The 12,419-nt window shown below is 42.3% G+C and overlaps 1 protein-coding gene across 1 annotated transcript in view; it reads right to left on the reverse strand.

Annotated features, from left to right (window-relative positions):
- The window catches only part of prim2 (DNA primase subunit 2), a 135,151-nt gene that overhangs the window by 36,680 nt on the left and 86,052 nt on the right, over nucleotides 1–12,419 (reverse strand). Inside the window, exons 6-7 of the mRNA XM_007894089.2 lie at nucleotides 4,240–4,312; nucleotides 3,729–3,914 (exon numbers count right to left, since the gene is read on the reverse strand). Coding sequence (XP_007892280.2) covers nucleotides 3,729–3,914; nucleotides 4,240–4,312 — 259 coding nt within the window. The remainder of the gene's footprint in view (nucleotides 1–3,728; nucleotides 3,915–4,239; nucleotides 4,313–12,419) is intronic.

A 12,419-nucleotide genomic window follows, 5' to 3' on the forward strand; every position in this document is an offset into this window, starting at 1 on the left:
GCAAAAGATTGAGAGGGTACCTGATGGAGGTATTTAAAATTGTAAATAAAAAGGCTGTTTCCACTTGTTATCAAAAAGTGCCAATATATACAAGATATCCACAAACAGATATAAAAGCAGATTATGAGGGGTTGAACAACAGTGAACTCCTGATAACTCAACCCTGGTGTAACTCATCACTATCATTTTTAAGTGATCATATTGTCAATATTCTGGCTGCTTCACATGCAAAATATTAATAAGGGACTTCACTTTACTTAACATGCAATTTGTCACATTGTAGTAATTCTTGCATTGCAGAGTGTTCCCTCCCTATCCTGTGACGGGTGTGGGCACTCATCAGAGTTTCGGCAAGCATGCTCAGAAGCATCATAGAGGCCTCTGGTCTATTGGCCTCCTACCCTAACCTGTGACTGATACGGGGACTTGGCAGAGGTTCGGCACACATACTCAGTTGCGGTGTCCATGGCGAGCAGGGGTGCTGGCTAAGCTTGCGAGAGAGACGCGGTGCTGAGTGGCCTAGGAGCCTAAAGTGAGGACCTATGGCTAACTTATCACACCGGATAATTCGTCAATGGGCCTTTTGCCCTTGGAGTGATGGGTTTTTCCATTTTATTGGACTACTCTCTGTCTGCAATCATCCCATTTTATTGATCTACCCTCTATATCTTTGATTGCAGCACTAAATTCATCTAAGGGTTACAACAAAAAGAATATTTGCATAACATCAAAACATCTCAGACCGTTTCACAGCTAGCTGCTGTCAAGTTTTGTGACCGTTTGTTCAGGAAACCAACAGCTAATTTGTGCACAGTAAGGTCCCACAAATAGCTATCAAGTGAATGCTGATAAAGTACAAGTAACAGAAGCAGCTCCACAGAAGAATATTTAAATCAACCTTCAACACTCACAGAGTTGGTAATAATCTGACAACATCACTGTGATTAAAATAAGTGAAAACTTACTTAAGCAACATTCTTCAAAAATCTACATTTTTATACAATTAAGCTTTAACTTAATATTTCTGTCTCTATCAATTCCTCAAGGCACTGCAATGCCAGCAAAGAATTTCAAAAGAAAATACATTGGATTTATAACTTTCAATATTACATAAACTAATGAAATCAAAACATTGGTATACTTCTATAATTTTAAACTTATTTCATTGCGCTATAAAATAGAATTTGCTTCAATGCCATTCAGCTAATAAAATATTAACTACTTTCTAATTTATAGAAAACTAATTGTTTATGACCAAGTCAACAACTTACTTTTATACATCACAGTCTACATAAAAGAATCTCTCCAGACAATGCTCAAAAGGAACATAATTTAAAATGAAATTAACCTTATTTAAGTAAAAATTGTATCTGATTTGCAACAGCAATGTACCACAAAGCGCAATCAGAGGGGAGCAGCCAACTGCTAAACAACCAGAATTTTTTTTGGGGGGTGGGGGGGGAGTTGGCTGAGGGAAAGATCGGAAGTCGGGCCTTTAGCCTTTCTACTCCCACCCTCTAGAGCTCCATCCCGCGGCCTCTCTGCTTGCCCCCTTCCTGCCTCATTCAAGGCCCATTTTGAGACCCTTCCTGTTCGACCGCTCCTTTGTTCATCTTCTTACCCACTTGCCCCCCATCCCTAAAGTTCAGCCCACAGCTCGGGTTCAAGCCCTTGACTATCCAGCGCCTTGGGAAATCTTCCCGACGTGAAAGCCACTATATAAATGCAATTTGTTGATGTTGTTGTTGATTATTAGCTTGGACATTAAAATATAATCACTACACTTTCTAGAAAAGCCCGTGAAGCACTTTGAGATGGCCTCTAGTTGTGAAAGGTGTTATATCAAATACAAATGTAACCACTGCATTCTCCTTAATCTTGTTTGTCAGCCTAGCTCAGTTGGTAGCACTCTTGCCATCCTCCTATTACAGCATCAAACAGTTTTTTTTAATTGGTTTAGTGGATTTGCTGCAACCAGCCTTCCTGCTAACTTGTTCCAGTCATGAATTACCCTCTGGGTAAAGAAATATTTCTTGGTGTTTCCTGAAATTGCCTGAAAAATAAATTCCATAAATTTCTGGCAAAGTAGAAAAGGTCACATTTTAATTTGATTCACACTTTTGGAAGGATAGAATGATTTCTATGCTCTTTACTTGTGCTCATCACAGTTAGTAATAGACGTGGAATGGGGTGTATTTTTTTCACTGAGGTGGAAGGTTTGAGCACATTGGCCACATTATTACCATAATGATAATAGATGAGTCCTGTAGTTCAATGGTTAGAGCACTCGCCTCACAAGTGAGAGACCTGCGATCGATTCCCGGCAGGGTGAAACTTGGGCAAGATTCCTTATTCCACATGCTTGATAATAATCCCTCAAGAACTGTTCGTGGGAGACTGCTGGATGCAATTGGCTGCCGAGTTTCACTCACAAATATACAGTCAATTCACTTTACAGTATATTCTGTGCAGCGCTTTGAGACAACCAAATAGACGTCACGGTCACAAATGCATCACAGGGTCACAAATTTATTAAAAACATTAAATGCAAGAATTATTATTATTATTATAAATAAATATATATTTTAACAATCATAGGTAATTCTTGTGTTGTAAGTTGCTGATATCAGTATAAAAACAAACATTAAAATGTAAACAATTAAAAAAAAGGCTCAACTTAAAAAAAACTAATTGCATTTATAGAGTGCCATTCACACGGGGCGGCATCTTGGAGTGCTTAAACTTGATTGACGCTCACAAGGCAGCAACCCTGATATGACTTGAAATTCTCAAAGAAGAAGTTTGGAGAAGAGCTGAGTTTTGGGAACAGAGCAGTTAACCGCAACTAATCTCGAGGTAAAAGGGATATGCTACAATCAACATGGATCGACGCACATTAGCAGGTCGATTCCTCCATCAAAGCCACTATGTTGATCCGATCAACCCATTGCAGCGAACTTTCCTAACCCGTCGTAAGCATTAATTTAATTACTAACCCGTTAGAAGGATTAATTTGATGAAACGTATCATTTTGATTATGTATAATGTTGCTAATCTTTTATAAAATTTTACTACTTAAAAGGGAATTTGTGTCGGTTCATACTTCACCACAGGGTCACAAATGTATTAAAACCCTACAATTGGGTTACTCGACATTTTCAGTACTGGGGAAAAAATTTCACTGTCTATAACCCTTCATCCCTAACAACACCCTAGATAATTCACACTGCATCAATTGTGTTTAACATCACAGCACTATGATACAATCATAAATATTTAAACATGAAACAAAACTGAAATAAAAGCAAAGCTTCACACTGTGACTTTGGTAAATAATTACCTGTCCATCCTCCCAAATACAGGTTAACATAATGTAGTTTTGGTCCTATTTATCAAAGCCTAATAGATCCCATAGCTCTGCTGTCATTTTGCCACAAATAGTACTTCTTCCCATCTCCAGCCCATTTCTTTTGGATTATCCAGTGAGTAAAACTTTATAGAGAAGTGAATTTTATAATTCACACTTGCATGCACAATGACAGGCAAATGTATCAAATTCTTTTTTGAGAAAAAAAATTGATTTTAACTTCATTCCATTCAGCAATATAGTTAGTTATATTATAACCACCAATATGGTGATTATATGCGACTCTGACAAAAAGAAAAAGCAATTTGAAAATTCAGCCCTGGGTAGGTATGCGTTGAAGAATTGTGTGTGCCTAAATTACCTTTTCTGCATCCACTTTGCCTTTTATAAATTCGGATCTCCAAAACTGCAAAGCTTGTTCCAAAGTGACACCGATTCCCTTCAGGAAAAGTCCATACTGCATTCGGCCGCCATGCCGAAGGTGATGGTTATCTCGTAAAGCCTTGTGCAACTGGCGCATGCACAGGGGGAAGGATTTTACAGCCAGCTGTAACACATTCAATTATCATATTAAAGACCAGAGGTGGAATTTCAAACAGAATGTTTTTCACGTTTACTGCTGCTGGTATGAACAATACAATTCTATTTATAAACCACTGAAAGCTTCCCCCGTGTAGTTCCCGATTGGTTTTGGAATAGATATGTACATCATCAGCGGAGAAGAGTAATTATTTCAATATAATAACCAGTTACCCAGGGAGCTGATACTATGAATATATTAATGTGCAACTCTGAAACCAAAATATATTTGAGGGAGGGAAGGAAAAGCAAAACACTGAGCAGCAACTATCTGTTCCAGTGAAAATACTTACACCATCTATCTGTTCCAATGAGATTTTCCCAACATTCTTTTGCATGCTGTAGTCTTGTCCAACATATGCATGGCTACAAAGGAAATGAAACTATTTAGAAACAAACAGAGACAGCAAATGCAGGTTGAGATTGCACTGCATTGAGAAGGATATCCATAGGAAAGCAGTATTAACAAAAGAGAGAAAATGTAAATTAACTTAGGCACTTTAATGATTTCTCCATGCTGCCCAGCAAGCAATTCTTCACTCTACATGAACATCAAAGGGGTTCTGTGGTCAATCTCTTTTAAATGTTTTTTGATTCCTATACTTGAAATTAATGATAAGTATAATTGATTAGGATAGTGGAATGCATCCAGAGACATTGTTTTAGGCAATGGAAGGAAAACACACCAGAACATGTTGAAATCTGTCAGGAGACCATGTGGAACTGCACTTTGTATAAAAGTCAGTGAAATTGTCTCAAAACGTGGACCAACTGTGGCAGGTTGTTAGTGAATCTGTCATCTGTTTTAATGGGATGTGCACTGCTGGTTCTTGAAGTTGAACTGAAGCAGTGTGATGGAAAAAATCCAATGAATTAAGAGACCAGAATCATGGTAGAAACAAATGTAATTCAAATAAAGCTCATCTGCTATCCACTCACGTCAGATCGCTAGATTTATGGGGATTATTGCAGACGTGAATAGATCTTTGGTTTACTTTTTCAAGCTAGTTCATTATATCAAATTGCCCCATCTGTACATACACACAAACATTACCCTGACTACAGCACCCCTGAGACGGCTGAGACCAATGGCAAACTGTGTTCAGGTAGCTAAAAGGAGTCTGAATGGTGAGACTAAATCCCTTTAGAATGAGATGCAGTGTCTGATCAAGATGAACATGACAATACCAAAGACTCTGGTCTAATTACCACATCCTCCGAATGCTTTTCTCTAAAAAGCACAAACACAGCACCAATCGCAAAGGTTTTTCCTGTACTGACTGATTCCTCACATGTTTTACAATGTTTGCTTCTACAATTGCTTGTTTGATTGCTTGTTCAACTGAACAAATGGTCATTTCACTAGCCATGGGAGTCTTACATTAAATTGCTCCTCTTGTAATCAATTCAAAATCTCTCTTATGATACTTAATCTGTTCACACAAATATCTTTCAATATATTCATATGCACAACTTTTAATATAAAAGAGAACTGAACACCACACAGATCAGTGAAATTTTAACTATTGTGCTTACATATTTTCTAAACAGAGTGAGAGACCCGACATCTACGCTCAGTTTTATCTCTACCAGTCTATTCGTGAGCTCGCCTTGCTTATTTGTGCTCATGTTGTCAACTGCATTGTGGCATCCTTCATTATAATTCCCAGATCATCTTCGGTGCAGTTTTACTTCTAATTTTATAGGCTTGATTGAAGTATTGTCACTATCGAACGCTTTGATTCGTATCAGCATCGAGACAACCATATGGACTGACTAATGAGATCATATCCAAAGAAGACATCAGCAGCAGAAGGCAACCATTTCTTGACCTTAATAACTGCCTTTAAAAATAATGAATGCTCTGGTAGCTTTCACTTTGACCACAACAATACAAGCTACAATAACAAGCTACAATAACGTGCTTTGCAATGACACTTTGACATTCTGTACAAGACAGCAAGAATACTCTGAATTGTGAAAAGCCACACCACCTGTTACATTGTCCACATTCAACTGTTGTTCTCATCAAGATTGTAATGCTCAGATCATGCACTTAAAAAAAATGTTCCATTTAATCTCATCGATCTAGTTCCCAATGAGTATGGATGTACTGTGCGGGAAACAAATATCATACTGGTACAGTGGCAACACTGGCATCTGAACAGACAAATGCAGAGTGCTGCAATACTGGAAGAAAAACAGACAGCACATGTACTCCATGGATGGGATAGATCTTGCCAAGTGGGAAGTTGAAAGTGACCTGGGCTTTTTGGTGGACTCATCATTCACTATATGTAAACAATGTGGGGCAAGCAATAAACAAGGAGAAAATGCAGGGCTGAGCTAAGTTTAAACCAGAAGAGGTTATACTCAAGCTGTACAATGATATCTAGTGTCTTTGATCTGCCTGGTGTTTCAAGTGAATTGTACTGATATGTTTCTTACTTGGTTGGATATGTTAATGAGGGGAACTGATATCACTTCTTGGGCCTTCAGCCTCTCTGACCCCACACTTTGGAACTCCATCCCACATTTCCTGTGCCTTCCGTCGAGGCACATCTCAAAACCCTCCTCTTCGACCTCGCCTTTGGCCACCCTCCTACCCTCTCTGCCTTGCGCCCTCCTGATCCCAACCCCCTCCCTGCTCGGGTCAATATCCCTGACTGTCTAGCACCTTGGGTGTCCTCCAGGCATGAAAGGCGCTATACAAATGTAATTTTGTATTGTACTGCATCACCAAGTGGTTCATGTCCAGGGTGAGAAGTTGAACAAATATTAAGATGGTCTTCAGTTATAAACTGGAGGAAATTGAGTGCAAAGCTGCTTTTACTTATTTACAAGTGCGGTCACGATGTAGTCAGGAATTGGAGGAATGCTTCAATGAAATAGTTTTGTGGGATGAAAGAGTAAAATCGAGGAAATTATATCTGTGCGATAAGCTAGATGAGTAGAGTTGAAGGAAGGATCAAACAACCAAGTGGTATAAATATAGCTGATGCTCTTCAGAACAGACTCAGGATGGAAGATGCTAGCAACAACAACAATAAGATTATATTTGTATAGCGCCTTTCACATCGGAAGGATGTTCCAAGGCATAGACAGTATTTCAGATCCGAAATGGGGTCAGGGAGAGAAGGGAGGGGTGACCAATGGCATGGTCAAAGAGGAGGGTCTTGAGGCGGGACTTGAAGGAGGGGACGAGGCGGATTAGGGGACGGAATTCCAGGTTTGGAGCAGAGTGGCTGTAGGCTCTCCCGCCAATGGTGGGGCGGGTGGGTCCGGGGATGTGGAGCAGGCCAGAGCCGGCTGAGCAGAGGGAGCGGGCGGGTTGGTAGGGGGTTAGGAGGTCACAGAGGTAGGGTGGGCCAAGGCCATGGTGGGCTTTGTAGGTGATCCTCTGAAGGATAGGGAGCCAATGGAGTCGGGTGAGAATGGGGGAGATGGGGTCACAGAGTTTGGTGTGGGAGAGGACACTCTGCAGAGTTCTGGATTATCTGCAGCCTGTGGAGGGAGGAGTTGGGAACTGGGCGTTTGCACAGTCGAGCCTGGAGGTGATGGAAGACATGAACAAGAGTTTCAGCGGCCTGAGGGGTGAGGTAGTGGTGGAGACGGGCGATGTTACGGAGGTGAGGGAAGGCAGAGCGGGTCATGGCTTTGATGTGGGGAAGAAGACAGTTGAGGGTTGAACAAACACCTAGGTTCCTGACTGGCTTGGTGAGTTGTAGTGTGCAACCATGGGGGTTGATGCTGCCAGAACCTGAGGTGCAGAGGCGCTGGCGCGAGCCAATCAAGAGGACCTCAGTCTTGTTCACATTCAACTGTAGGAAATTTGCCCTGATAAAGAATACGAGAAGAAAAGAAACAAAGAAAAGATAAACTAGAAGAAACTCCTGTAACTACTAATTCTGCTCTCTGGATTGGTAATTATACCTTTCTGTATCATGCACGCGCTATATGAAGGTTTCTTTAACAGAACATCCTGTGTCTGTGAACTCGTTTACCTGGGTTTCAGAATAATTTAAATTTAGTGACGATTTGACTGTGGAGAGATTTAAGGGTGAGAACGAGGATCTTACACTTGAATTGGTATTGCAAATAGAAAGCAGCAGAGCTGGCATTCTAAGAATAAATGAAGAAGACCATTTCTTACAATCTTGAGAATGAGGTACACTATTCAAGCAGAGTGCAAGGAGCTTGACTCTGTATTTACCCAAACTATATTTTAGCTGGGAATGCTTGATTTTGACATTGGGTGCCAAAAATAGGAAATTGTTCCATTTCCCAGCACAAACATCCTTCAACTTGATAAATTTTGTGCTTACCGGGGGAAACAAAAAGGTAAAATACAGCAGCAGGAATTGCTGACAATGCATTTCAAGATTTGAACACTTGCACACACAACGGAGAAACATTCCTCAATTACACTTATTAAGGGAGAGGTTATATAATATAATATAGAATAATCCTTGTATTTGATCTACCACTTTATCATGTCGTTGAGACGTCTCAAGGTACTGCACCAGATATACTGTAAAGTGGATTGACTGTGTATTTTGTGGGCAAAAAGTGGCAACCAGTTGCACAGGCAATGTGCGACAAACAGCTGTGGATGAGTGACCAAATTTATATCCTGACCATCTGTGACCAGGGCTCCCTCTGCCTCCTCGACCTATCGGCAGCATTCGATACGGTCGACCACGCTATCCTCCTCCACCGCTTGTCCTCCCACCTAAACCTTCAAGGCCCTGTCCTTGAGTGGTTTAGGTCGTACCTCTCCCACCCTCTTCACTTTGTCTCCACAAATGGTTTTTCCTCCGGCCCCCGCACTGTCTCGTGCGGTGTCCCTCAAGGCTCTGTCCTCGGTCCCCTCCTCTTCACCCTCTATACGCTCCCCCTCGGTGACATCATCCGCAGATATGGGGTTAACTTCCACATGTATGCGGATGACACCCAACTCTACCTTTCCTCCTCTACCCTCAACTCCACGACCACCGATGTCCTGACAGCTGCCTGTCCGACATCGAGTCCTGGACGAGAGACAACTTTCTTCAGCTCAACGTGCGAAAAACCGAGGCCCTCCTGAATGGCTCACGTCACCGCCTCCGCACCTCAGGCGCTGACAGCATCAGCATCCAAGGCTGCACTCTCCACCTCTCAAAGCCAGTCAGGAACCTCGGGGTTCTGTTCGACCCTGAGCTGTCCTTTCTCCCTCATATCCGCGCCACAACTGGCACCGCCTTCCATCACCTCCGGAATGTCGCCAGACTATGGCACTACCTCACCCCTCACGCGGCTGAAACTCTGGTCCACGCCTTTATCACCTCAAGGCTGGACTATGGGAACTCTCTCCTCGCCGGCCTTCCCGGCACCTCCCTCCACAAGCTGCAGGTCATTCAGAACTCTGCAGCTCGTGTACTGTCCCGCACCAGACACCGCGACCCCTCACTCCCACCCTCGCTCGCCTCCACTGGCTCCCCATCCCCCAGAGGATCGAATTCAAGATCCTCACCCTCACCTACAAGGCCATTCACGGCCTCGCTCCCTCCTACCTCTCCGACCTACTATCCCCCTACCTACCTGCCCGTACCTTCCGTTCCTCCGGCTCCGGTCTGCTCCACATCCCCCGCCCCAACCGCCCTAACATCGGTGGCCGGGCCTTCAGCCCCTCAGCCCCGAGGCTCTGGAACTCTATCCCCCAGTGCCTTCGCCGCCTTCTCCCTTTTCTCCTTCAAGGCCGGTCTCAAGACCTTTCTCTTTGACCGTGCCTTCAGCTCCCCTCTCGACTCTCTACCCCCTCCTCGCTCCCTCCCTTCCCTCCCCTCACCCTGACCATTTCCCCCTTGCTCGGGTCCTGACCCAACTGTACAACGCCTTGAGACGTCCTCCCGACGTGAAAGGCGCTCAATAAATGGAATCTTGTTGTTGTTGTTGTATAAGTTACAGCTTTATTCACTAGAGCTGAGGTTAAAGGGTTACAGGGTGACTTGATGCGGGTTTTCAAGTTAATAAATAAGGGTTAAAAACGGTAAGCAGAAATAGAATATGCCCACTGGTCAGCCAATCAATAAAAAGATGACACAAAATTTAAGATAATCACAAAATGATTTTAAAGGGGAGATTGATAATGCCTTTACTCAAAGGGGATTGGATGGTTGAATTCGCTGCCACAAGTTCTAGTTGAAGCAGGATCCATAAATTATTTTGAAAGCGAATTAGGTAGATGTTTGAAGAGGAGGAATATTAAAGATTATGGGCAGCGAGCAGATGGGCAGGGATCAGGTTAGATTTGTTTCAATTGGAGNAAAAAACACCAGACAGCATATGCTTGGACCGATTGTGATGAGATTTAAAGTTCAGGGAAAAGGATATAGAAGTCAATCCACTGATGGCTAAGATCATGAGACCTTTAACTTTCATCTGAAAAGACAAACAGCTTTAGCATCTCATTCACAAGAGATGCACCTCTGTCAATGCAGCACTCCCTCTCTACATCCCACACCGCCACCCCGCAATTATTGAATCAATCATAGAATCGTACAGCACAAAAAGAGGCTGTTCGGCCCATCAAGTCTGTGCCGGCTCTTTGAGAAGAGCAATGTAATGTTTGATCCCACTCCCCAGCCCTTTCCCCATAACCCTGCAAACCCGTCCTCCTCAAATACCCGTCCACCGCGTTTTTAAAAGTTGTTATCAAATCAGCCTCGACCACCCTTTCAGGCAATGCGTTCCAGATTCGAACAACTTGATGCGTGAAAAAATTTCTTCTCACCTCCCTTCTGCTTCTTTTAGAGACCATTTTAAATCTATGATCTCGAGTCACGGACACACCCACCAGTGGAAACAGTTTTTCCTTTTCTAACCTATAAAATCCCCTCATGATTTTGAAAACCTCTATTAGGTCTCCTTGTAACCTTCTCTGCTCCAATGAGAATAATCCCGGCCTCTCTCGCCTTTCCTCATAATCAAGGTCCCTCATTCCTGGTACCATCCTTGTAAACCTCCTCTGCACCCTTTCCAATGCCTTCACATCCTTCCTATAGTGTGGCGCCCAGAACTGGCGGAGTATTCTAACTGAGGCCTAACCAGTGTTTTATATAGGTTAATCATAACCTCCTGACTCTTGTACTCTATGCTCCTATTTATAAAGCCTGGTATCCCATATGGCCTTTTTACGGCTTTATCTACCTGTCCTGCCACCTTCAAGGATTCATTTACCTGAACCCCCAGGTCTCTCTGTTCTTTTACTCCCCTTAAGATTGTATTACCAGCCTATATTGCTTCCCTTCATTCTTTCTACCAAAATGCATTACCTCGCATTTCTCCACATTGAAATTCATCTGCCATGTGTCTGCCCATTTTACCATTCTGTCTATGTCTTCCTGCAGTTGTCTACTATCCTTCTCACTGTTTACCACCCTACCTAAATTTGTATCACCCACAAACTTGGAAATGGTACTTGCTATATCCAAGTCCAGATCATTTATGTATATTAAGAAGAGCAGTAGTTCCAATACCGATCCCTGGGGGACGCCACTGTGCACTTCCCTCCAGTCAGAAAATGCAATTTGACACAATGGACCGAATGGCCTTCTTCCGTGCTGTAAAACATCTATGGAATGTCAGTCTACACTTGCTTTTTCATTTTCAGCTCTGCGATTTCCATTTCCAATTGTGAAACAGACCAAGTCATACTAATCAGGTATAGGCGTCAGCCTGAACTCAAAAGAAACAAAAATAGCCTCCGTGTGAACATTTTGTATGATACAGCAGCTTTCTTGAATTCCCTTCTAAAATGCAATAATGGTGCAATCAGCAATATTTTCAAGGGCTTTTAAGAGGCTGCTTCCCTCGTGCCACAGAACATTTTTTGCACCCATGGGAGAAGTGGTAAATGTATTCCATTTGAACTTTCTGTAATTGCTCCAAGTTTAACCCCACATATATACCAAACAAGATGGAAATTTAAGGAGTTCCTTATTATTCCAAGATTTTTATATATATACACACACACCTCTACCTATTTGTTTTGCTTGCCTTTTTTAAATGTACTAAAAGAGCTATAAAATGCAGATAACACAAGTGCATTCTGTTCAATTAGGGCACGGGCACTTTAAATGACAAGCAGTACAATTTGAAGAGTCATTGAGATTCACTGGAGACAATTCACAAGAAATGCCTAATCATTTCCAAAGTCTAATCAAAGCAGAATTCTAAACTCCAGAACCACTCATGCGGAACGATTTCAGGGAACATGGTGCTTATTATAAATCTAATGATCGCTGGCAAGCTTCCAGTTCACAGAATATGTTTGGAGATTCAGTCTGTGACAGAAATTCGGTAGACTTGGGTGATAATAAGTAACAGCATTCTTTATGCAGGTCTCTGAAGTCTGCTCAACAGAAGAACGAACCATCATTTTAGAAAATGCTGAAATGGGTCAAATAGGAATCAGTTGAAGCAGAAGCTATGA

This window comes from Callorhinchus milii, unplaced genomic scaffold (assembly GCF_018977255.1).
Source record: "Callorhinchus milii isolate IMCB2004 unplaced genomic scaffold, IMCB_Cmil_1.0 Scaffold3, whole genome shotgun sequence".
Taxonomy (NCBI): domain Eukaryota; kingdom Metazoa; phylum Chordata; class Chondrichthyes; order Chimaeriformes; family Callorhinchidae; genus Callorhinchus; species Callorhinchus milii.